Source organism: Serinus canaria, chromosome 1 (assembly GCF_022539315.1).
Source record: "Serinus canaria isolate serCan28SL12 chromosome 1, serCan2020, whole genome shotgun sequence".
Classification (NCBI taxonomy): Eukaryota; Metazoa; Chordata; class Aves; order Passeriformes; family Fringillidae; genus Serinus; species Serinus canaria.
Window position 1 is genome coordinate 96,145,986 of NC_066313.1, and position 27,251 is coordinate 96,173,236.

At 41.2% G+C, this 27,251-nt stretch overlaps 2 protein-coding genes across 3 annotated transcripts; both read left to right on the plus strand.

Annotated features, from left to right (window-relative positions):
- Positions 1 to 7,150, plus strand: LOC103815911 (toll-like receptor 7). Its single transcript, XM_018913537.3, has 2 exons — positions 1 to 129; positions 3,581 to 7,150. The coding sequence occupies exons 1-2, from the start codon at positions 127 to 129 to the stop codon at positions 6,719 to 6,721; spliced, it is 3,144 nt and encodes a 1,047-aa protein (XP_018769082.3). The 5' UTR covers positions 1 to 126; the 3' UTR covers positions 6,722 to 7,150.
- On the plus strand, positions 1 to 26,066 carry LOC103815912 (toll-like receptor 7). 2 transcript variants are annotated; one of them, XM_050976859.1, is made up of 2 exons: positions 1 to 129; positions 17,660 to 26,066. In XM_050976859.1, the coding sequence occupies exons 1-2, from the start codon at positions 127 to 129 to the stop codon at positions 20,798 to 20,800; spliced, it is 3,144 nt and encodes a 1,047-aa protein (XP_050832816.1). In that variant the 5' UTR covers positions 1 to 126; the 3' UTR covers positions 20,801 to 26,066. The 2 variants fall into 2 exon arrangements, with proteins under 2 accessions (XP_050832816.1, XP_050832810.1); XM_050976853.1 differs by lacking the exon at positions 1 to 129 and adding an exon at positions 14,884 to 15,126.
- Positions 26,067 to 27,251: the final 1,185 nt, after the last annotated feature.

A 27,251-nucleotide genomic window follows, 5' to 3' on the forward strand; every position in this document is an offset into this window, starting at 1 on the left:
TGTCATGTTACATTCTCTTCTGCACCTCAGCTGAGCCACTGGAAACCACTTTGATGCTGTTTCCTTCTGCTCTGTTTTGTAGTCTCTTCCAGCATCAAATCGGCCAGACCTGGAAGCACACAGAAAATGGTACGTTAAACTTTCATTTTAAAATTGCTCTTGGGTATCTTTGACTGGAACTGTTGTAGAAGATTTTCAAGAACATATTCTGCTTTTCTGTTTTCTAAATGGTACAGTTTACTGTTATGGTTAGAAATTGCAGTGCATCGTGACCTGAAAGGAAAGTATTCATTTGCATTAAAACTTATTGTACAGCAGTGCTACCAGAACGAGCAATGAATGTCTTATCAAAATGCTCTAAGTTTTTAGGTGTTTATTTTTCTCTTCCCTTTCCTCCTGTCATAACCTAAAATGCATGTGGAACCTCTACAGAAAACCTTCCTTCAGAAACACATAGCTGTACTGTTGCTGAATATTTGAAGAACACCCTAAATCATTAAGAGTTTATGCACATGCCAGTTAAGATCAGTAGATTACTTCTTTTCAAACTTCTTATAGAGCCAAGCATAGATCACAGAGAAGAGAACAGCTCCCAAACTCTAGCTGTACATTTAAGCAGGCCTCTCATTGCAAAGACATTGCACAAGACAGCATTGCTTTTTGCTCTTATTTAGAAGTATTTTTGGTTTTTTTCTGGTACTATAATGGATGTGAGGTTTTACTCATGTGAATATCCAGGTACAGCACCAGAATGTAACTCTGTACAGTTCAAATAGCTAATGCATTAAAAAGATTATCAGGAAAGGGAAGAACATACAAAGAAATGAAGCACAAAGGTGGTAGTAGCTAGGCTGGCTTTTAGGAACCACACTTAGGTTCCTAAAAGTACTGAAATATGTGAAAGTTCAAAACCTGAGCATTGTAACAGACTCAAGAGTCTTTTCTGAAGAAACATATTCAAAAAAATATTATGAAGACTTTCAAACCCCAGATTCAGTGCACCTAATTTCAGGGACCTAAATGTGCAGCATTAATCCCTGCTTGGTGTGTACTCAGGCAGACCTCCCTCGATCTTCAAACTGAGCAGTTTCTGCAGAGAGGCCTCTCTCTCTCCCCCACTTGAATTTCAGTGCTGCTGTGCTCCATGGGCACCTGCCTTGGGAAACCAGACTAACTCTGGGCTCCACTGGTCTGCTACTGCAGGAAATGGAGGCAGGCAGCTGCTGGGCCATGACAGGCCATGGTAACATAGGTGTTCTTTGGTATTCCATTAGTCTCCTAACATCCTTTACATGTATAATATCCTGTGTCCCCTGGGAAAGAATTAAGGAAGGCAAATTTTTTTCATCAATATCTCCAGATTTTTCTTTGGCAGTGTCTCATGTCACTCTAAGAAAGACCTTCAATTTTCCATATCATTTAATAGCAATGGCAGAGTCCTTCCTTCTCCTTCCCACATTCCTGACCACGTTACTGGAGAAAAAAGGATTCTGCTGAAAAGCTTGGGTGGTGAGAGGACATTAATGCCTTTTATCTCTTCCAAATTCACTCCCCACTTACTCTGATTATTCTAATTTATCATTTTTATCCACGTGCTTTTCTACATCAGGAGATCAAAAAACTTAATCCTGCTCCAAAGTGGATTGGCTAGACTGTACTGAAAATACTGGTGAACTCTCTTACCCAGTGATCTCTGTCTGGGTGAGTTTCTTAAGTGAATTCCAATAAGCCAAATGATGCTTAATTTGATACCTAGCAAATGAAAACACAAGAGTTGGAGATAATAAAATATGAATACACAGGCATGGCCTGGTTAGTCCATATGAGCCTTCCCTGAATGATTGTGTGAATGACTGCCAGCCATGGTATTTAGCTACATGTCTTTTCCCAGAGGATCTGTGGAAAAGAAGAAAGCACTGCAGCCCTTCCAGGGAATGGGCAAAGAAACTGTGTTAGCACTGCAGCACCATGTCACTTTATCAGGTTACACTGAACTCAAGGTCTGTAGTGGACTTTTACATTTTCCCTTCTATACTGGGGCTCTGTAATTCCAAAGATGACTGAAAGAATTACCAAAGTGATGCCACTTGGATGTTAAGACAAAGTAGCAGAAGTGCAGTGCTGATCAGTGTGAGACCTGATCTGGCTTCTCTCACATTTGCTGCCCTGCAAGTCACCAGAGCACTCTTCCAGATACACAGATGCAGAGGTAGATCAGTGTAGTTCTCTAAGGTAACAGCGAAACACAAATTTGTACAGGGGACAGAGTGCTCAAAGTAAACAGGGTGAGCACGAGGAAGCCTCACTTCACCTCCAAGTCCGTGTCACCTTCAAGGCACAGCTTTGGCAGCACCCAAAGGGCTCACACAGACTGCTAGACAGGTCTCTGTATGTTCTTGTGTCCCAGCTAAAGAGATAAAAACATTTCCATGTATCTTGAGCACTTTACCAAATCATCCGGTTTTCACCTGCTTTACTGGGTTTTGAAATTTAACCAATATTATGCCACATGTAACCAATCCTCATTGTTTAACCCCTCTATGTGCCATGCAAGCCTCCACCACTGAGTTTTCAAGGGAGAAATGAGGCTGCTGATTTTCATGGGGAGTCTTGTCTTTAAAACTCTTGGCCAGCACCAGAACAAGCAGTTAAGATGCTAGGCAAGGCAGGAAGATGGTCAGGGCCCCTGTGCCTGTGCCAGCTGGCAGCCTGCCAGCCAGGGTTTCCTTGACACTGACTGCTGCTGAGGAAGTAACTACTAAGTTGTGAAATATTAAAAGCTTTTTCCATAATACACATAAATCTATGAAGTCAGCAAAGACTCGAGAGACAGAGAAGCTTCTTTACATGCCTGTGGGATTTTGGCTCTGGTTATGTAGTCTGATCATTAGTCTTTTATCAAACATGCGCAATTTTAAACTCGCCTTTGATTTTCATGTGCCCACCTCACACTGATACATCGGTTTTTTGTCCTTCTTCTCTTATTGGGCAATGAAAATGTAAACTGGTATTAAATTTTATGGAAAAAAAGACATTGACTGGCTCAGGTCAACTCTACATACATTCTGACACGTACTAAAGGAAGAATACTTATGATGATGTTAAATTTGAATTAGGATCTCAGTCACCTGTTAGTGAAGTTTTGAAAGTTTACACAAGCTTTTAAGTGAATATAGATTTTACCCATCTTGCGTACAATTTGAAAAAAGAGCTCATCAATGCTACTATGCAATGGCAATCTGCAGGAAGTTTAATGCCTCCTATTTTTCCATTAAAAAGAACGTTCACAGAGACATAAACTTTATTCACACCGTTTCACTTTTTCAGGAGATTTTTTTCTATAATTCATTTTTTAGAGAGTGGAATTTAAATTATTACTAGAATTATTGGAGATAATAAAAAAGCATTTGAGGAGAAAAAAGAAGATATGCCTTCTGAAACTTGAATCCTACTTACACATCTATTCCTGGTCAGTGTGAGACAAAAAACAGAATTTAGATGTATACTTGTCCTGACCCAGAGTATAGATGAAATATTCTCATTGCATTAAACTAATACCTCCATTTTTCCTTGGTTTTAGGTATCTTGTGCAAAGATGTCAAATGCATTGCCATTTATCTTGCTCTTCATATTCCCAATGCTGCTGTCAGGGGCTTGGTTTCCCAAAACTTTACCCTGTGATGTTAAACCTTCAGAAGACACAGTGACAGTGGACTGCACTGACCGGCGCCTTACAGAAGTCCCCACAGGGATCCCTGGAAATGCTACCAACCTTACCCTGAGTATTAACCACATTCCCCACATCTACCCAACATCCTTTGATCGTCTTGAAAACCTCCAGGAGATTGACTTCAGATGTAACTGTGTGCCTGTCAAAATGGGGCCCAAAGATAATGTGTGCACCACTCCACTAAAAATCGAATATGGCAGTTTTGCTGCCCTGACAAGACTGAAGTCATTGTATTTGGATGCAAACCAGCTGGCAGAAATACCCCGAGGTCTTCCTGCTACTTTAACCTTGCTGAGCCTGGAAGCAAACCATATCTTTTCTATCCAAAAAGCCAGCTTCTCAGAGCTAGGAAACATAGAGGTATTGTATCTCGGACAGAACTGTTACTACCGCAATCCATGCAATGTTTCATTTGAAATTGAGGAAACAGCTTTCCTGGGACTGAAAAAGTTAACAATTCTATCCCTGAAGTCCAACAACTTAACACAAATCCCACCCAATTTGTCATCCACTTTAAAGGAATTGTATATTTACAACAACATGATTCAAGAGATTCAAGAACAGGATTTAAGTGGCCTTCCCAACCTAGAAATTCTGGACCTAAGTGGCAATTGCCCACGTTGCTATAATGCCCCATATCCTTGCATTCCCTGTCCCAAGAGCTCGATTCAGATACATTCAAAGGCTTTTGACTCCTTGGAAAATTTAAGGATTTTGCGGCTTCACAGCAACTCTCTTCAGACCATACCCAGCAGCTGGTTTAAGAACATCAAGAATCTCAAAGAACTTGACCTCTCCCAAAATTTCCTCGTGAGGGAGATTGGAGATGCTCAGTTCTTGACATTTCTCCCCAGCCTTGTGCAGCTTGATCTGTCCTTTAACTTTGAGCTGAAGGTATATTCTCCCTACTTGAAGCTTTCTAAGACATTTTCCTCCCTCTCTAACCTGGAAACCCTGAGGCTCAAGGGTTATGTCTTTAAAGAACTGAGGGCACAAGATCTACAGCCACTGCTCAGTCTTAGGAATCTAACCATGTTGGATCTGGGAACTAATTTTATTAAAGTTGCAAACATGACAGTGTTTGGAGAATTCCCAGCTCTCAAGTTCATTGACCTCTCGGTGAATAAAATTTCTCCTTCTTCAGGGGAAAGCAACTTCTATGGATTTTGCTCTAATCCTGGCATTTCAGTAGAGCAATACAACAGGCAAGTACAACAAGAGATGCCTTACTTCAGGTATGATGTGTATGGGCGAAGTTGCCGTTCCAAAGACATAGAGGCTTCTTCCTACCAATCTTCAGTTAAGGAAGATTGCCTTAACTATGGAAAAACTCTGGATTTAAGCAGAAACAATGTATTTTTTGTTAACCCCTCAGATTTCCAGGAACTTAGCTCCCTCAAATGTCTCAACTTGTCAGGTAATGCAATAAGCCAAACTTTAAATGGAAGTGAATTCTCTTACTTGTCTGGATTGAAATATCTGGATTTTTCTAACAACAGGGTTGATTTGCTATACCAAACTGCTTTCAAAGAACTTAAACTTTTAGAAATTCTAGATCTGAGCAATAACAAATATTATTTTATGGCAGAAGGTGTTACTCATGTGCTTAGTTTTATGAAAAACCTAGCCCATTTGAGGAAGCTGATGATGAATGAGAATGACATTTCTACCACTATTGATACGGGAATGGAAAGTCAATCTCTTCGAATTTTAGAATTCAGAGGAAATCGCTTAGATGCCTTATGGGTGGATGGCAATGCTAGATACTTGTCCTTCTTCAAGAATCTCACCAACCTGGAAGAACTAGATATTTCCTTCAACTCACTCAGTTTTTTGCCTCGTAGTGTTTTTGAAGAAATGCCTCCTAATCTCAAAATCCTCAATTTAACAAACAATCGGCTGAAGAGTTTTATCTGGAGAAACCTCCCCTCTCTGAAGAACCTGGTAACTCTGGACCTGAGCAATAACTTTCTGACTAATGTTCCCCGAGAACTGTCCAATTGCTCTTCATCTCTCCAAGAACTGATGCTGCGAAACAATCGCATTCAGAGATTAACAAAATATTTTCTCAGAGGTGCTTTTAAATTGAGGTACTTGGATCTCAGCTCAAACAAGATTGAAATAATTAAGAGATCTAGCTTCCCTGAAAATGTCATTAACAACCTGAAGATGCTGCTTTTGCACGGCAATCCTTTCAAGTGTAACTGTGAGGCTGTGTGGTTTGTCTGGTGGATCAATCGGACGCAGGTGACCATTCCTCTTCTGGCCACGGACGTCACCTGTGCTGGCCCAGGGGCACACAAGGGAAGGAGCGTGGTTTATTTGGATTTGTACACCTGTGAGCTGGACACATCCTATTTGATCCTGTATGCTCTGTCAACTTCAGCCATCCTTGCCTTAATGGTGTTCCCGGTGATGAGCCATCTCTACTTCTGGGATGTGTGGTACAGCTACCATTACTGCACTGCCAGGCTGAAGGGCTATCGGCGCTTGTCTTCTCCAGCTGCTTGCTACGACGCCTTCATTGCCTATGACAGCGAAGACCCAGCTGTGAACGAGTGGGTGCTGCAAGAGCTGGTTGACAGGCTGGAAAACCAAAAAGCCAGGCAGTTCAATTTATGCCTGGAAGGAAGGGACTGGCTCCCAGGACAGCCAGTCTTTGACAACCTTTCCCAGAGCATTCAGCTGAGCAAAAAGACCATATTTGTGCTGACCAGCAGGTATGTTAGAAGTGGCCGCTTCAAGACAACATTTTATATGGCCCATCAGCGGCTTCTGGATGAAAAAATGGATGTCATTATCTTGATATTTCTTGAGAAGGTTTTGCAGAAGTCCCGCTATGTCCGTCTGAGGAAAAGGCTGTGCAAAAGTTCCGTCCTGGAATGGCCAACTAATCCTCAGTCTCAGCCCTACTTCTGGCAGTGCCTGAAAAATGCCATAGCTACAAGCAATTCTCTGGCTTACAACAAGCTTCTCCAAGAAACTGTTTAGTTCTACCCTTTCCCTTAAATATTGTTATGATGCACATGCACCTTGCTTGGCACTTGTTACTGTGCAGGAAGAAATGATGCACTACCCCCTGGAAGTCACTGTTATAGAAAATCACCACTTCCAGCTTTTAGTTCACTATAGGCCTCCAGCATCTCTTATGTTTGGGACAAGTGTGGGTTTGACCCTTGGTCCACATGCTAAATATGCAGAGTGATGGAGTGGCTGGACCATGCCTAAAGTTGCTGCTGTCCAGACACTGTTGGAACAAATGGGATTTTAATAAAAATGGATAGTTTATCTATTTGCTGTATTTATGAAAATCAAGAAAAGAAATCATTGGCACATTTGTTTCCAGATATAGCTTTAGAAAAGCTCATTCTTTGATCTTAGGAGTTGGGAAAATAAAAGATTTCTTATATTTTCCTCTTAGGTCTACAGCTTCTGAGTCTACCACTTCTGTCTGAGTGGGGAAACTGGGGAAAGCAAATTCTGTGGGGACTGATGTCAGGGGCTTGGGTCTGGTACAGGAGCTCTCCCACTGTTGCACAGTCTAAAAGCTCACAAATCTGAAGAGACTTGGAAGTATGTGTGTGGACTGAAATGGAGAGATAAGAGTTCAGAAGATCTTGTAGGCTGTGGATGAAAAGGAGTTATAAGATAAAGAGATTCCTTGTGCATGGGTGCAAGAAGAAGGAGAGGACAGTAGATGGGCAGAGGGAGAGGCTCAAGGCAGATGAAGAAATTCAGTTAAACCAGAGACAAAGAACTAGATATATTCCAGATGCCTTCCAGCCCAAACCATTCTGTGAGTCTGTGATCTCAGCTACCTCAGGCAGTTCCTTGCCTAGGTCTTCTGTCTGGTCATTTCTTTAAATAGTCCCTTTTAGATTTAGTTTAGTAGGCATGCAGACAGACAAGAACACAAAAACATATAATATTACAGACAATAAGGATTTTTTTTTCCTCTAAATTATCATAGTGGTGTTATTGTTTTACAACAGAAGCAGGAGAACGATCAGGGCCTGTTTAGAAGAGTGGATGTTTTGATTTTATTTTAACATTGGAAGGAGCATCTGGGGATTTCAGCCTGACATTGGTGCCAGTGAGGGTCACAGAGCCGATCATCTTGAATGCCATCACGTAAGTACAGGAAAACCAGGGTATGAGGTCCTGGCATGGGTTTATGAAAGGCAGGTCTTTCTTGACCAACCTGTTCTCCTTCTGTGACAAAATGAGCTGCTTGGGATGAGGGAAAGGCTGTGGATGTTGTCTGTCTAGAGTTTAGTAAAGCCTTTTACACAATTCTCCACAGCATTGTTTAGCCAGGAGAAAAGGCGGCTCAGGGAGACCTTATCACTCTCTACCACTGCCCAAAAGGAGGCTGTACTCAGAGTCAGTCTTTTCTCTCTTGTAGAAAGTGACAGGATGAAACAAATGGACTGGAGTGTCACCAGGGGAGGTTTACATTAGATATTAGGAAAAAAAATAATCATGGAAAGGGTTGTCAAGCAGTGGAACAGACTGCCCAGGGAAGTGGTGTGATATTGTTCCCAGGGGTCCCAGGATGAGGGAAGAGATGAGAAAGTTGACTCCATTTTCAGAAGGCTTGGTTTATTATTTTATGATATATATTATGTTAAAACTATACTAAAAGAATAAAAGAGAGGATTTCATCAGGAGGCTTAGCTAAGAATAGAAAAAGAATGAATAACAAAGGCTTGTCTCTGACCGAGACAGTCTGGACACGTGGACTGTGATTGGCTCTTAATTAGAAACAACCAGATGAGACCAATCACAGATCCACCTGTTGCATTCCACAGCAGCAGATAAGAATTGTTTACATTTTATTCGTGAGGCCTCTCAGCTTCTCAGGAGGGAACATGTCTGTGACAGAAGTGGTGAAGTCACCATCCCCACAATGTTTAAAAAACACATGGATATGGCACTTGATATGTTTTAATGTTGAACATGGTCATGGTGCTAGGTTGATGATTAGACTTGATAATCTTAAAGTCTTTCCAACCTTAATTATTTTATGATGCTGTGATTTCTTATGGTTGTGTTTGTAAACCAATTATTTGAAGTTCAACTTCTTTGTGCTCATTGTGACTGAGACAGTCACCAATCACCACTTTGTCCATGAATCCCTCTCTGCTTCCAAACAACAAATGTAGGTGGGCACGTTCCCTAGTCAGTTCCCTTAATATCTCCACCAAGAAATCATCTTCAACATGCTTCAAGACTGCTTGTGTCCATTGTATAGTGTTCTTAATTGAGGTCTAGGAAGTTAAGATCACACATAAGGACAAGGACAGATGACCTAGGGATATTTTCTTAATTATTTTTGGAATAATTCCTTAGTGTCATGGTCCCAGATGGGTGGTTGATAGCATACTCCCACAACAATGCACATCTTCATCCTTCCCAGAGGCTCTCAACCACATCATCATCAACCCCTCCCTCATATAAAGAGCCATCCCCTGATTTCCTTGCACTGCCTATCCTTCCTGATGAGCCTATAACTATGTTTTAACACAATAACACAATGAATCAACAGTGTTGTTTTATTTGGTAAAGAAATTTCTTAAAAGCAAGATCATTTAACCCAGGTTACATTGCAGTTAAGTTGTTAATAACCCCGAAGTCTGGGGCCACATAATTATACCAATAGTTTACACCTGAGCACTACACTAAAGGCATTTAATGCACTGTATCAGTTCAGTTCCTTTATTTATCAGATCTTTGTTTCAAATAAAACGCTGAATTATTTGCCTTCCCTGTGCACAAGTACTGTAAATGAAGTTTCAAAATTACTTGTGTCAAGAGGTTGCTTGGGCTTCTATTCTCTTCTTATGCAGATTGTGGCCTGCACAAGTCAAATAGAGAAGCATTAAAACAAGTCAAATAGAACATTGACTGTCATACAAACCTTGTTCATAAATCATGCTCCAGCTGTCTTGAACATAAGGATGAACTGTTAATCACACCAGACTGGTAAACATCTTCATAATAAGATCATCCTTTTCTCTTTTTTTATGGTCTGACAGAAGGGACACAATGTTTAAATTTCCTTGGGAGTCTGAGCTGCATTTCATGAGAATTTGAAATTTGTATTTCTCAGATTGTTGAAAGCAAACCCATTCAACTGCATTTGATAAGATGGGGGAAAGAGCAGAAGCAGAATTACAGAACTAATCTTACTGTATGTGTGCCCAAAATGCTTCTGAAGGGTTACAGGTGAGTTCCAACAGCTCTGTGAAAACTGCCTCCGTTTTGACAGACCTTAATGCCATGGGAACAGAAAATGGTGAGGGGTTTGGTGTTTAATTCTCGATGCTCCCTGGTCCATGCCTGGATTCTGGTCTGAAGATCTGTCAGTTCAGCCTGGTGGGAAACATTCCTCTCTCTGCAGTATTTTTTTGAGATAACTGAAAATATACTCCATTACATAGAAGAAATTGGAGGATTTAGCTTATTTAGGATGTAGACCTTACTTTTAATCATTCCACTGCCCTGGTGCAAGTACACATTTTTGACTTTCTTGGTAAGAGTATTTGATGTTTGCAGCTTTGTTGGAAGCTCTTGCCATAGACTCCAGGGGTTTTAAATGTCAAACACTCAGAGGCTGTTTCTGAGGGATTGACTGTGGGGAGTGAAATCTGAGCATGTTTCACTGTACAAGTCCCTCTCTCAGTTGTTTGTCAGGTGTCTGTTGTCAGTGCTGGTGCTCTGTGGTCTCTCCTGCACTGAGTGGCAGCAGAGCGTGTCTGGCAGCCAAGGCCCACCCATCTGGGCTGGGGGGAGGATGGGGAGGGCAGCTTCAGAGCAGCTCTTGGTTGGAGATAAAGCTCCTGGGGAGAGATAAAGCCAGGCTAATAAGTTAAGGGGAAAAGAAAAAGGCAAATGATGCACAAGTGATCACTCACCACCTCCTGGCAGCAGAGCAGTGCCCAGCTAACCTCTGAGTGATGGCTGCTTTAGCTAAATCCACATCCTGCCACCCCTCCCCAGTTTTATTGCCGTGCATAAAACCTTAATGGCATGAGTTATACCTTTAGTCAGCTGAGCTCCATCATTGTGGCTGTGCCCCCTCCCAGACCCTGGCTCACCCACAGCCTGCTCACCAGTGTGAGGAGTGGAGAAGGCCATGAGGATCTGCAAGTACCCGCACAGGAATCATGCTGGTGTGTAACCCACACTGCTCTGGTGACCAATCTGTGCCAGGGTACCACAGGGCTCCTATGGAGAAAATGGGCCCCATCCCAGCCAGACCCAGCATGGTTGTTGTGACAAATGAGGTTTGTCATTGATTATGGATACTCACGGCTGTCTTTTCCAGGCCTCTGTTGGGCTATACTTGTAAGAAAATGTAAAAGAAGGGAAAAAATAAAAGAAATGGCACAGAATAGGCAAATCATAGAGCCTTGTGGAATTCCCTGCCCAGATTAGGTGTTGTGCCCCCACACATGTGCATACACATGGATATCTGCTTTTATTAGCAGTTTTCATAGTGGATGGCTTTCATCCAACACTAAGGGAAGAGCTAGTCTTTGTCAAAATGATGGTGGTGCTATACTGTAGTCACAATGAAAGCATTTTTGATAGGATATCATGATTAGTATAGCACATAAATTATTATTATTAAAATGCCAAAGGATTTCTACAAAATAAATTAACATAGTACAAGCTGTAAGCAGTGTAATACAGAATTTGTAACAAATTTAGTGACTTGAACCCTTTGCAGATCAAGTCAAATCCTAGTCCATGCTTTGCTCTGTCAATATAGCAACTATAATTAGACTCTCAAAACACATAAAAGAAAAAGTCACTCCCTCCATCCTCAGAGGATGCAAACAATGGTGGAGGCATCCCTGCTACTGGAGACTGATGGGTTTCACTGTCTGTCCAGCAGCAGTTCTCAGTCGGGTCCCCCCCTTATGCCTCTAACTGGTTGGATCTCTAGACCGTGGGCATCTGCACTCCACCTCCCTCTTCCATGGTGGCCTGGGACCCTCCAGGACAGTAAGGAGGGGAGCAGTCACCTGGTGCCAAGGAATCTTGAGGATGGGAGAGAGGAGAAAAAATGGTTTGTCTGGGTTTTCCTCTGGGTTCACAGAACCTTCAGGGCCTGAGAATGAGGTGAAGGGTAATGAAGATGTGATCCACTCAGTGACAGGGGATGGCTGCTTGCCTCATGAACTGGCATTAACTAAATCCATGAGCAGGGGTTGAAGCAGGGTGTACTGGCGGCAGAGGCACACATCAACACTTCACTTCTAGAGTGACTTTTCAGGCAAGGCAAGAATGAGGCATGTGCCACTGCCACTCAGCTCTGAGGAGAACCCTGGTCCCACCAAGGCTTGCAGGAGTAGGGCTCAGAGAACAGTGGTGTGAAAGCAAAGGGAAAATCTGCCTCCAGGACAGGCTTTAGAGCAACCAGGGAGGAAGGTCACAAGACTGGGAGTGGAAGCCTGCACTACTGTAAATGGCAGGGCTCTGGACTTGGCTAAACAAGAAAAAACATTTGTGCTGTGGTGTATCTGCAACTAGATGGATAATGTGCAATATATACACTATACAAAATACATTCCTATTGCATATAGGTGTTTTGCATGTATAAATATACATACATAGAGGGAGACAAGAAATCAATCCATCTCCAGTGCAGTTCATGACATTAGAATAAAAATAATCTCTATTGGATAGTAGCCCTCACAGATAGAAATGTCATGCACAGTTGTCAAAAAGGCAGTGTCAAGGTCTAAAATAAAGGAAAAAAAATTCTGTCTCATAGTCTTTAAAACTCCATAAATTGACATGCATGCATGTCTAATGTCAGCTGTGTTACAGTAGCTTGCCTGCCATAATCTTAAGCCTTTATTTCATATGGAGCTGCTCTCCTGCTATGTGGTTTGTTTGGGTCCAGCAATGTCTGAGTTCCCTGCTGTCCTGCAGGGGATGCTCCAGTGCTCCCTCAGTGCTCTTGCCTGAAGATGACTTCATAAACCATGGCAGGATTACCTGAAATATGAAAAAAGGCTAGCAATGTCATCAGTAAGAAGCAGGATTTGAGGATATTCCTCTTACAGGAGCCAAACTTCCTCTGAACCTGTCAGTTTTATGATTTGCCACCACTTTCTCCATTGCCGTGCACCATCACTTCCAGCATTACTGCCTTGGCACTTCTCCTCCTCATCCCTCAGAGAAAAGAAGGAATCATGTCTGTGGCTACTCTGTCTTATCTGCCCAGGGGGAAGGGGCAAGCAGAAGGGACACAGTTGCAGTGCTGACCCTGGAGAACTTGGAAAATAGCTCCATCTTATTTCAGCTATTCCAGGATGCCTTCTGTCTCCCTTGAAGGTAACTCGGTTTCAAAAACAAGAGTGCTGGGCACCTTTGCTTTGAGCAAACAATTTTAACCTGTTGTAAACCAAACAGTCAGTCCTGGTACAGAGGTAACCTGGGGCAGCCTGAGCTTTCAGAAAAGGCAGTGTCTGTTTCTGTGGTATTAGTGGCTCCCTCAGCCATATCTCAGCACACTGGGCACTTTGGGTAGGCTCTTAACACAGATCTGTCAGCGTGTCCTCCCTCACCTGGCCTTCCCTGAGTGCTTCCTCTGCCCTTGTTGCAGGTCAATCTCCTCATGTGCTGTCTTCTATTTATTTTTTTGGTTATTTTTAGTGCCTGCAAACACATTTCTGCAACGCCTAACAGCAACTTCAGTTTGAAAATTGAATTTATGTATTTCAAAAACTGAGCAAGATAACTGGCTTTATAATTTTGTGGGAAAATTATGCCATGTAATGCTGAACACTGTATTGACCATGAATAGATGGAGTTGTAGCCTTATTCTTGAAATAGGGGTCAGCACTTTAGAGAAAAGACATTGCAGCAAGACTTTAGGACTGTAAGTAAACTTATCAAGATTTAAAATAAGCACAGTGGAAGCTTGATTTTGACAAATGAGATAAAGCAACCTCCTGTAGACAAAGGGGAAACAAAAGGAAATGTGAGTTCACCAATCTGATTACAAGCCAACTGTCAACCAAATTTATAGATGTTGGATTAGGACAATTAAGGACTCCTGCATTATTTTAAATTATTTTCCTCACTCACAGCAGTAATGTACATTTGCTCTTACCAGCAGATCCTCCCCCAACACGTGATGTAGTAGGAAGCACTTTTCTGCTTTCAGTTACTTGGTGTTTCAGAGGAAGCAAGAGATTTTGTGCAACTTCTGAGGGAAACTGAACTTTTAAAATCAGTAAACCAGTAACTCCCTGTGCCTCTAAAACTCAAGTTGTAGTTCAGAAGTCCTGGACTGCTGAAAACCCCCCTCCATTTACCCTGCCTCGATCTCTGAAGTGAATTATTGCTGCATTTTGCTTCCACATTTCATAGGTAAAAACTAAATAAAGATAAGAAGGGCTCTGCATTTTACTGGCACTCAGCTAAAGCTGCAGTATCATTTTACATAGAATTGAAACTCCTTGAGCTCTTTGCTGGTTGACAACACCTTCCTAATATTAAAACAAACAAACAAAAAAAGATCAACCTGAGAGCAAAAGAAACTGCTAAGTGTAGGTACAGCTATTAAAATTTCCACAGTTTGTAGTCATAGATTATGAGGGAGTCAAAAATTACAAGGTTGGGTGCCTGGATGCTGAATTTTAGAAAACCTTCATGCAAGCAAAGTGGCCACTAAGCATCTCCTATCCCAGGGACATGTCCCAGGGATGTGGCTGGTTATTTGAAGAAATCATTCACAATCCAACTTGTGCACACTCTTCCACATAGTTTTCACTTCTTTGTGTTCAGTTACCTATGTCCTTATCCTTTTTGTCTTGGTTTTGGTTCCCTTCCCCAAGTTCCTTTCACTTAACAGACATTTCTTCCAGACCTCTACATAAAGTATTTTGCTAAAGAGATTTGTCTGCTCATATTAGCACACAAGTGATCCTTAGAAAGATCTGAATCCTTGAGGCTAGTAACTGCAGAAATAAATACCAAATAACTATAAAAATTACTAAACTTCCATGTCAATTAACAATTTTTGTGTCCCTTCGTGCAGTTTACATTTAAAAAAGGAGAAAAAAAAAGGAACTTGAGCTTCTGCAAACTTTGTTGATCACATGAGTGTTACCCTTTCCTGATGCCTTTGTCTCCTAGCTGATTAATCTCATACTCTCTCATTAAGCATTTGCAGTTGTGTCCTTTGGTGTTCAGATGAAGAGAAAGAAGATACAGTGTAGATTACTGTTGTCTTGAGTGGGTTATGTCATGTTACGTTCCCCCCTACACCTCAGATGAACCACTGGAAACCACTTTGATGCTGTTCTCTTCTGCTCCAGTTTATGGTTTCTTCCAGAATCTAATCTGTCAGACCTAGAAGCTCAAAGAATATGGTATGTTAAACTTTTATTTTAAATTTTCTCTTAGACATTTTTGACTGGAACTGTTGCGGAAGATTTTCAAAAAAATATTCTGCTTCTCTGTTTTCCAAATGGTTCCATTTACTGTTATGGTTAGAAGCTGCAGATAATTATAAAAGGACAGGATTTATCTGTATTCCTGTACTTCAGAATGAGCGTAATATATTTTCTACTTGCTGTAACTTCTGAGGTGTTCCTCTAGCCTCTCCCCTATGAACAAATATATGGAACCCCAGCAGAAAAACTTCCTTCAGAAACACATAGCTGTACTGTTGCTGAATATTTAAAGAATGCCCTAAGTCATTAAGAGTTTATGCACATGCCAGTTAAGATCAGTAGATTACTTCTTTTCAGACTTCTTATAAAGCCAAGCATAGATCACAGAGAAAAGAACACTCCCAAACTCTAGCTGTACTATTAAGCAAGCCTCTTGTTGCAAAGACACTGCACAAGACAGCATTGCTTTTTGCTCTTATTTAGAAGTCTTTTTGTTTTTTTCTGGTACTATAATGGATGTGAGGTTTTACACATGTGAATATCCAGATACAGCACCAGAATGTAACTCTGTACAGTTCAAATAGCTAATGCATTAAAAAGATTATCAGGAAAGGGAAGAATATATGAAGAAGTGAAGGACAGAAAGCTAGCCTGGTGCTGCAACCACACTTAGGTCCCTAAAAAAACTACATGAGAAACTTACAAGTATATTCATGAAGACTTTCAAACCCCAGATTCTTTGCACCTAGTTCCAGGCACCTTAATGTGCAGCGTTACCCTCTGTTTGGTGTGTCGTAAGCCAGAGCTCTCTCCATCTACAGAGCCAAGCAGCAGCTGGATAGGGATCTCTCAGTCTCTTTCTTCCTTCCCCCCTTCCTCTCTTGAATGTCAGTGCAGCCTAGGTTAATGACAATAAAGTAAGAAACTTGGGTAAGCACCTAAAATTAAGGGACTGAGTGCAATGGCTGCATACAAGTTCATGTAGAAAGATTGTGTCTTCAGTCTAGACTGCAATCATACCTTGCCCATGTCATGCTCTTATACTTGGACAGTGTTTATTTTGGTTTATCACATCTTTAAAGGTTGAACTAATTAGCTTTTCCTCCTGTTACATTAAGTATGTAGCATTTTTGCATAAAATAAACTCCCTTGCCTTCCAGCTGGTCCACAGAAATCAGAGGGGCTGGGTGTGTTTGGGCTTAATTTCTGATTTGAGCCAATTAATAACTACTAAGTCTGGTCAGATTCCCAGATGCAACAATAGTCTGATTTACACTAAAAGCCTCATCTCATTCCTGAACAGGTTCATCATTTGTGAGTATTACTGATTTCTCACTGCAAATCTGGTTTAGCTCAGTAAGAACTTCCATGAACACAGATTCACCAACAATGCAATTTATTGGATAATTGATAAATACACTAGACTTGCAACATACAAATGTACACTGCCATGTAAGTGCTCCCAGTGCAAATCTTACCAAAGAAGCATCCCTAATTTTTTGAAGAGAGAGAAATAACTCCATAACTAGTCCATAAAATGGCTGTATTCTCATCCTCTGCCGATGAAGATTTCAAATGCCAGTTTATACTTTTGGGAGAAGTGGAAGCGAGACCGTGGTCAAATATTCTGTTACTGCCGTCTTTAATGGGGGACAGAGAGAGAGAAGCCACTTCTATGTAAATGAGGGATACCAAGAACAACAAAGCAATTACAAAAACTTTAGGTCTTGCACAAGGAAAGTACAGAATTGTGAAACTTCAGCATCACTTCCTCTTCTACCTGGCTGACTGAGGGTAAAAGGGTTGGCAGTTTCTGCCTGATAACATATCACACTTCAGCACACCATCATGCCCAGAGCAATCCCTTAGCCACAGATCTCATGGAAATCCCCTTACCACATATATAACAGCATATCTCATGGCTGTAGGCCTCATTCCTACACCTTCCTTGTTTTAAAGGTGGACTTTGATGTGCAGTGGCAGCCACTATTGCCCTCTCTGACTGCAGGTTCTGTACCATGGCTGGTGACAGCCAGCACTTCATGGTCTACTGTGGTGTGCATCGTCAGACGCAAAGCAAAGGGTGCCCATGTGATGGAGTAAAATGTCTTGCAGTGCAAGGAGGCTCTATGGTTTCCCTATCAGCTCTCTGCTATGCTCCATGGGCACTTGCCTTGGCTAATATTCTTGGCCCAGGGATACATTGCTCTTCAATAAAAGATGAAGACAGGCGATTGATTGGATATCATGGGCCATTTGGCTAGGCTAGACACTCTTTCATTGGTCTCATAATGTTCTTTACGTACATAAAATGCTGTGTCCTCTGGGGAAAAAAAAGGAAAGGAAATACCAACATACACCTCCTGAAACTTTGGATCCTACTTGCACATCTATTCCTGGTCAGTGTGAGACAAAAACCAGAATTTAGATGTATAGTTGGCCTGACTAAGTTACAGGTGAAATATTCTCATTGCATTAAACTAATACCTCCATTTTTCCTTGGTTTTAGGTATCTTGTGCAAAGATGTCAAATGCATTGCCATTTATCTTGCTCTTCATATTCCCAATGCTGCTGTCAGGGGCTTGGTTTCCCAAAACTTTACCCTGTGATGTTAAACCTTCAGAAGACACAGTGACAGTGGACTGCACTGACCGGCGCCTTACAGAAGTCCCCACAGGGATCCCTGGAAATGCTACCAACCTTACCCTGAGTATTAACCACATTCCCCACATCTACCCAACATCCTTTGATCATCTTGAAAACCTCCAGGAGATTGACTTCAGATGTAACTGTGTGCCTGTCAAAATGGGGCCCAAAAATCATGTGTGCACCACTCCACTAAAAATCGAATATGGCAGTTTTGCTGCCCTGACAAGACTAAAGTCATTGTATTTGGATGCAAACCAGCTGGCAGAAATACCCCGAGGTCTTCCTGCTACTTTAACCTTGCTGAGCCTGGAAGCAAACCATATCTTTTCTATCCAAAAAGCCAGCTTCTCAGAGCTAGGAAACATAGAGGTATTGTATCTCGGACAGAACTGTTACTACCGCAATCCATGCAATGTTTCATTTGAAATTGAGGAAACAGCTTTCCTGGGACTGAAAAAGTTAACAATTCTATCCCTGAAGTCCAACAACTTAACACAAATCCCACCCAATTTGTCATCCACTTTAAAGGAATTGTATATTTACAACAACATGATTCAAGAGATTCAAGAACAGGATTTAAGTGGCCTTACCAACCTAGAAATTCTGGACCTAAGTGGCAATTGCCCACGTTGCTATAATGCCCCATATCCTTGCATTCCCTGTCCCAAGAGCTCGATTCAGATACATTCAAAGGCTTTTGACTCCTTGGAAAATTTAAGGATTTTGCGGCTTCACAGCAACTCTCTTCAGAGCATACCCAGCAGCTGGTTTAAGAACATCAAGAATCTCAAAGAACTTGACCTCTCCCAAAATTTCCTCGTGAGGGAGATTGGAGATGCCCAGTTCTTGACATTTCTCCCCAGCCTTGTGCAGCTTGATCTGTCCTTTAACTTTGAGCTGAAGGCATATTCTCCCTACTTGAAGCTTTCTAAGACATTTTCCTCCCTCTCTAACCTGGAAACCCTGAGGCTCAAGGGTTATGTCTTTAAAGAACTGAGGGCACAAGATCTACAGCCACTGCTCAGTCTTAGGAATCTAACCATGTTGGATCTGGGGACTAATTTTATTAAAGTTGCAAACATGACAGTGTTTGGAGAATTCCCAGCTCTCAAGTTCATTGACCTCTCGGTGAATAAAATTTCTCCTTCTTCAGGGGAAAGCAACTTCTATGGATTTTGCTCTAATCCTGGCATTTCAGTAGAGCAATACAACAGGCAAGTACAACAAGAGATGCATTACTTCAGGTATGATGAGTATGAGCGAAGTTGCCGTTCCAAAGACATAGAGGCTTCTTCCTACCAATCTTCAGTTAAGGAAGATTGCCTTAACTATGGAAAAACTCTGGATTTAAGCAGAAACAATGTATTTTTTGTTAACCCCTCAGATTTCCAGGGACTTAGCTCCCTCAAATGTCTCAACTTGTCAGATAATGCAATAAGCCAAACTTTAAATGGAAGTGAATTCTCTTACTTGTCTGGATTGAAATATCTGGATTTTTCTAACAACAGGGTTGATTTGCTATACCAAACTGCTTTCAAAGAACTTAAACTTTTAGAAATTCTAGATCTGAGCAATAACAAATATTATTTTATGGCAGAAGGTGTTACTCATGTGCTTAGTTTTATGAAAAATTTAGCCCATTTGAGGAAGCTGATGATGAATGAGAATGACATTTCTACCACTATTGATACGGGAATGGAAAGTCAATCTCTTCGAATTTTAGAATTCAGAGGAAATCGCTTAGATGCCTTATGGGTGGATGGCAATGCTAGATACTTGTCCTTCTTCAAGAATCTCACCAACCTGGAAGAACTGGATATTTCCTTCAACTCACTCAGTTTTTTGCCTCATAGTGTTTTTGAAGAAATGCCTTCTAGTCTCAAAATCCTCAATTTAACAAACAATCGGCTGAAGAGTTTTATCTGGGGAAACCTCCCCTCTCTGAAGAACCTGGTAACTCTGGACCTGAGCAATAACTTTCTGACTAATGTTCCCCGAGAACTGTCCAATTGCTCTTCATCTCTCCAAGAACTGATGCTGCGAAACAATCGCATTCAGAGATTAACAAAATATTTTCTCAGAGGTGCTTTTAAATTGAGGTACTTGGATCTCAGCTCAAACAAGATTGAAATAATTAAGAGATCTAGCTTCCCTGAAAATGTCATTAACAACCTGAAGATGCTGCTTTTGCACGGCAATCCTTTCAAGTGTAACTGTGAGGCTGTGTGGTTTGTCTGGTGGATCAATCGGACGCAGGTGACCATTCCTCTTCTGGCCACGGACGTCACCTGTGCTGGCCCAGGGGCACACAAGGGAAGGAGCGTGGTTTATTTGGATTTGTACACCTGTGAGCTGGATACATCCTATTTGATCCTGTATGCTCTGTCAGCTTCAGCCATCCTTGCCTTAATGGTGTTCCCGGTGATGAGCCATCTCTACTTCTGGGATGTGTGGTACAGCTACCATTACTGCACTGCCAGGCTGAAGGGCTATCGGCGCTTGTCTTCTCCAGCTGCTTGCTACGACGCCTTCATTGCCTACGACAACGAAGATCCAGCTGTGAACGAGTGGGTGCTGCAAGAGCTGGTTGAGAGGCTGGAAAACCAAAAAGCCAGGCAGTTCAATTTATGCCTGGAAGGAAGGGACTGGCTCCCAGGACAGCCAGTCTTTGACAACCTTTCCCAGAGCATTCAGCTGAGCAAAAAGACCATATTTGTGCTGACCAGCAGATATATTAGAAGTGGCCGCTTCAAGACAACATTTTATATGGCCCATCAGCGGCTTCTGGATGAAAAAATGGATGTCATTATCTTGATATTTCTTGAGAAGGTTTTGCAGAAGTCCCGCTATGTCCGTCTGAGGAAAAGGCTGTGCAAAAGTTCCGTCCTGGAATGGCCAACTAATCCTCAGTCTCAGCCCTACTTCTGGCAGTGCCTGAAAAATGCCATAGCTACAAGCAATTCTCTGGCTTACAACAAGCTTCTCCAAGAAACTGTTTAGCTCTACTCTCCCTGTCAATGTATTTATGATGCACAAGATCAAATGATCCTAGACAAAAGATCCTGGACTTCATTTGCGGAAACTGTCAAAGCCTGGAAGTTATACCTTTTTGATGTTATACCCCAAGATGAAAGGCACAATTACTTCGAAATTCAGTAATTCCAATTTGAATAGAGAGTGCTGCCAGAACAGATATTTAGTTGACATTCTCCTTGCTTTGCACTGATCTGTGCACAGGAAGGGAAGTTGCTAAAATGGGAAGGCATATAAGATCAGGTTCTGTTGGGCTTGCAAGCTGCTTTGTGAAAGTAAGGAGTGGGAGCAGGACAGCAGAGAGGCAGAGGAATAGGCACAAGGCAGGTGGAAAGAGCTAGACAGGAAGGGAAAAGTATAAAAGAGAAAGTAGAAAAGGTGCTAAGGAGGAACATGCAGCTATACTAGAGCATAGCAGAAGTTCAGATGCATTTACTGCTAATTTCCAAATAGGTTTTTCACTTTGCCTTTCATCTCCTTCCTTGGCTTTTGGCTCAGCTGGCTCCTCCCTGAAGACTTTAGGGCTCCTCTCTAAAGTTGTACTATCAGTTTGAGGACCTTTTCCACCCAAGGTCAGAGTGACCACTCTTTCTGTATCTTGGGTGCTAGCTGCTCTAGCCAGGGCTGGAGCCTGAGGAATACCACCTGTCCCCAGGAAAAAAATTTAGACAGAATTTGGAAGTGAAAAGCATGTAAGATCATGTCACACAGGGAAAGCATTCTTCCCAGTGTTTCTTTAGCTGTGCTGGGGTTCTCCAGAGAAGCCTTAAGCTCTCCTTCACCTCCCTGCTCCCCAGGCAGGTCCCTCTCCCACAGCAGCTGATGGGGCACTACTAAACACTTGAGACAAGAATGGGTCTGACTTTAAGGACATCCTGAAGAAGTGAAGAAAAATAAACACCTTTGTCAGTTCCCCACACTGTTTCACAGTACAGACTCACTGAACACCTGAGAGTATTTCAAGTGAAACCTTTTGTAATGGCAGCCTAAACCTCTGAGCATGACATAGGCAGGTTCTCTGCTTGATGTGATGATGTCTGTTTTGGGAGAAGCAGCAAATTTTCACCTTGCTGGGTGCTTCTGTCTGCAGCAATCTGGGCATCTTCTCCCCTCTTGATCAAAGCCCTTTTTCTTTTCTGGCAACTAGTCTTGGTGACATCTCTGGCTGTTGTTGTCATTGTTAACTGCTTTAAACTTGTTTATTTCAGATGCCACTTGCAATTCCTCACCTAAGTATTCCGGCTGATCCTTTCTTTTGTCAACATGAGAGAAAAACAAAGAAACACAAGAAAATAAACTTTATATAATAATGTAACAGATAAGAACGGTTTTTATTTCTCAAATTTTCACAACATTTTTATTGATTGAATAGAGAAGTAGGAAAAAGATGAGGGCCTCTTTAAAAACTGGGAGTTTTAGAGTTATATTTTAATAATGTGTATTTCTGGTGGTTTTGTTTGTAAGCCTAAACAATCTGTATGTCTAAATATAACAAACTGTAATGTGACTCTCTCCATAAGGTAATACTCAAAACAGGAACCTCTATCCCACAGTTACTCCCACACCATCTCCCTCTACCTCCCCACCAAATAACTGTTTGGAGCAGATCCTCTTTCTCAGCCTCACTGACAAGGGCAGGAACAACAGGTCACTTAGCCTTTCTGAGTTCAAGAGGAGAAGTTTTTTTCTCTTCCAGTGAGAAGCATGCACAGGATGGGTATGAGATGAGTAACAATGAGTATAAACTGATGCAGGTACTAGGGGAGGTGACTAGGAAAGGTATCCTCCTTGATTTGTTGCTTGCTAACAAGAAGGTCTCATGAGTGAATTGGTGACTGGGGGACATTTTGGACCATGAAGCAGCTGAATTTAAAATATCTAGTGACAGGAGGAAAATAGCCAGCAAAATTCTGAATGTGGGAAGACTAGACTTCGGGCTGCTCAGGGAAGTAGTTTGTAAGGCCGCTTGAGAAAATGGTTTTGAAGATGCTGGGATCTACCAGTGTGGTCAAAATTTAAACACCACCCTCTCAGAGCACAGGAGCATGTAATTCCAAAATGCTGGAAGTCAAACTGGTGAGGTAGAAGACTGGCTTGGCTGACCAGAGATCTTTGTCTGGAGCTAAGGCAGGTAAAAGAAAGTGTATGGCCAGTGAAAGCAAGGCTGGGTGACTTGGGAGGATGTTGTGGTTTAACCCCAACTGGCAGCAAAGCGCTACACAATCACTCACTCACTTCTCCCCACCCTGGTGGGATGGGGAAGATAAATCAGGAAAGAAATGTAGCACTTGCTGGTTGAGATAAGGACAGTTTAGTAGTTTAAATGAAGTAAAATATAATACTGCAACAACAAAAATAGTAAGAAAAAAGGAAGAGAGAGAGACAGAGGGGGAGAAAGAAAACCCATGAATGACAACTGATGCACAATTAATAGCTCACCACCTGCTTACTGATGCACAACCCATCTCCAAACCACAATCAGATCCCTTTCTGTGTTACTCCACCAGTTTATATACTAGGCATGAAATTCTATGGCACAAGATATCCCTTTGGCCAGTTCAGGTCAGCTGTCACATCTGTGCCCCCTCACTTGGGCACTTCTCTCTGGCAGATCTTAGAACTTGCTTGCCTGGTTGGTATAGCTGTGTCCAAATTACAAACTACTGAAGAGTTCTGAGGTTTCTCTACATGAGGGTGTTGTGATGATATAGCTTGTGATTTGGTGTGAGGTCAGTTGGGAGGAGGAACCATGGATTTTTGGCCAATTTAAATGTGGACTTCTATAGCCGCATTAACAAGTGTTTGTGTCATTCTCCCTTCAGAGGTGAGATCATAGGGAGATTTTATGAGTATCTCATCCTAATGAAGGAGTTTAATAGGGATGCAAGATGAAATTATTTTAATTGCAACCCAAAAGCTGGATTTTTCTCCATTAACTCTGTAGGTGTTTGCATTGAGAACATGTTCAGTAAGGCAAGGTGGCTGCTGCTCCAGGCTTACATGCGCAGCAAGTTGGTCTTGAAAAACCAAGTCACATGGACATCAAAGTATCTGATATACTATAAACACCCACTGTGATGACCAAAGAATGTTCTGCATCAATTGCTACTTACAGAAATTGTAACAGGTCATGGCTAGATTTGGTATTTTGCCTACATGGCCTGGAAAAACCACACATGGAATAGAAGAAGCAGAAAAAGGATAAAGGAAGAAGAATACTGGTGAATTAATTGAATTTTTACCATTCTTTTTGAATTGGCAGAAAATAATGTGCTATTTACATTATAGTTATTACTGTGACACAAAACTAGAATCACAGAAAGTTGGTAAGAAGCAACTATACTTACAGCACAGATTTATATCACTGTAAAATCCTCTCTGATCTCTTTGATCTCTCTGTTTTAAAGAACTGACATATGAGGACCTTGCAGGTGCCTCCCCTGTGAGAGAAGTTTATATTTGAAGGGACTTCTGAAATCAAAACAAGTCCAATTTCAACATAGCTTGTTTAGTCTCTTGTTTTGCAATAAAATTGGGGTGCTATGTAGCAAACATGATATTCCATACAGGAACTTCATAACAGCATCTTTAAAAACACTCTGTGTAGTAGATCACACTGGGGGTCAACAGGCCCTCTAGAACTGTGAACTTAATTTTTGTCTTCTGACTAACCCTGCCTTTTCATTTCCTCAATATCTTATTCTGAAAGTATCTGCCTGTAGAAGTTAACCCTATGATAAGTTGTTCATTTGAAAAAAAAATCAGCCACAGGCCAAATTTTGTCATTTACTACAAAGAAGATATTCAGATTATTTTGGTTATAATTACTCTCAGTTGCCTCTGGATGAACTCAACTTCACTGAATGTGTATGGAAGGTATTCTCATAATTTGGGAAGACAGATTTTGTGTTCAAATGCAAAGGACATACACATTAATCCATTATTATCTCTAGAAGTATAAGTGATAAAAATAAAGCACAGAGAAGTCAAATAGTTTCTACTAAATCCATATGCTGCTGCTGAAATTGAAAAGGGAATCTGGATATCCAATTTCTAAAAGCAACCTTTGTGCATTCCTTAGTTAATGAGCAATTAGAGGTTATTCTACATGGGATTATTTAATTAGAAGAACAGCCAAAATGGAGAATCAAATGTGTATATGGTGAGAAATTTTTAATTTGGGAGTGTAAAGGATGATACACTAGGAAGCCCTACTAAGTTCTCTAAAGGAAGGTTGTTAGGGTGGTTTTCCTTGGTGGGACAGTATCTTTGTTCAAGACATTCAGTCCTGAACTAAAAAAGTGTATCAGAATAGCCACAGATCAAAATCCATGGCCCTATCTCTCATTGTTTTCTTTCTGCATACTGCTAAGGGCAACATTTTGAGCAAAACCATCTCTAGGTAACTTGAGCTTTTTTTAAAGACAAACTCCCAAAAAATCAAAACCATCTTTGCAGATGAGAATTCAGAAACATATGAAGAAATAAAGTTTCAGTATTTTTCTAGCAATGACATTATTTAATGAGTGACAATAGATTGACATAATTCTGGAAAAGCTGGCAAGCTGTAAATGGAAGCTTTCCACTTTTAGTTTCTAAATATTTTTCTGAATATTTTCTTTCATTTTACAAGCTAAGTTCTAGTCACACTGTCTTAGCTATGTGGTTTATCTATGTCATACTCCCCACAGTAGTATCTGCAACTCTGGTATCAAAAATCTTATCAGTATTTTATTAAGATTCCACAAGAGCGAGAAGGTCTGAAAGTATGTCTTGCCTAGAAACACACATGCTCAGTCTTGTATTTTCCAACAGACAGAGTCATTTTCAACTAAAGAGCAAAGCAGTAAATAAGTCCTTTGTGAATATGCCTTCTTTTCCTGACATAATGTTTTATGGTTTTGCTTTGCTAACTGAAGAAATAATTGAAATCTAATTTCCAATGGATCTCCCACAGTGAAAAATTGTTTTCAGTGTAGAAGAACACAGGAAAATTTCCTGAAACATAGAAGAAAAGTTTTAGCTTTTATTCTTATTGGCTGGTTTCCAAATGATTCTTTGCCATAATTTACCCACAATATTTGAGGTCCACAAGTCCATATGGAAGGATTACATTCATACAAGATTATGCTCTTAAACACTGCAGCTGAATCCTGCATTCTGTATCTAATAAAATTTCTTAACCTAATTACCTTGGTCTAAGACTTACTTTTAGTTCTAGTATTAACTCAGGAAAAACAATCACTGATCCATGTTCTTGTTTGTCTATCCTGAACTTCTTTTCATGATGCAAAATAAAGAACTTCCAAAGAAAGAATTTTATTGACCCTTGCTCCTTTGGAAAAAGAAATGTCAAAGTCCTTCCATATTCCCTGTAGCCTCTCACCTTGCATGTTCCTGTCAGAAGTTCCTCAGCATGACTGTGACAGAGTGTGTTTTAGTGTTCTAAATCCCACCTCAGGCAGCACTGGCATCAGCTCATCAAAATCCCAGAGCTTGACTATTTGTCTTTGAAAATGTCAAAGAGGTGATGAAAAAGGGAGCAGAAGGCAGTGGCTTTAGCTTCCATCCCTCTAATATCAAGAAACCATATTTTCTCTTGTTTTACCCTGGATATCTTTTGCAATTCCACACAAGACCCAATCTAGCATCGGGCATGAGAAAAGAAGAAGCCCCTTGTGTGGGTGACCATCTTGAGATTTGGTTTTGATGTGCAACTTAGCTGGATCTGAAAAGAGAGAGGAAAGAGTGAGGATGCTGGCATGGATTGTAGGTTGACATTTTGACTCGGCCCAGTGATCTCTGGGAGAGCCCACACTGAACTTTGAATGATAACTCAAAGTATTGTAAAGGTTGGCAACTAGCTCCAAAGAAAGAGGAACATAAGAGCACAAAAGAAATGTAATTTCTCAAAAACACATTCTATTGTTAGGAACAGAAAAAAACTAATTGACAATTCCAGTCTGGCACTGTTCTTAAAAATTTTCTTGTATTAGTAATTTTACACACAATGAGTGATTACTAATGTGTAATGAAAAAATATTTAATTCTCTTGGATAGGCCAGTTCTTCTTTTCAAAAAGAAAAACAAAAACTCTCCTTTTCTAGTCTCATGGAAAGGCACTTCAAACTAGTGTGGGTGATAACAGGACTGGAGGACCAGCAAGGGAGAAGAGCAGATGCTCCAATTGCCCACTCTGTGGGGAGCTGGCCTGCAAGTCAAAATTGAGAAAGAGAAGCTCAGCGTGTCAAAACCCAAATCCTGCCACAAGCATCTCCCTCTTAACTGGGAGGAGCCAGGCCCAGGGAGTTCCAGGGGAGATGCCCTTCCTTTAGTATGATCCTGCATTGAGGGCTGGGTGCTAGAAAAGGATAGTGTCAATGCCACCACCTCGTCCAGCTCTCCAGTTTAGAGTGTC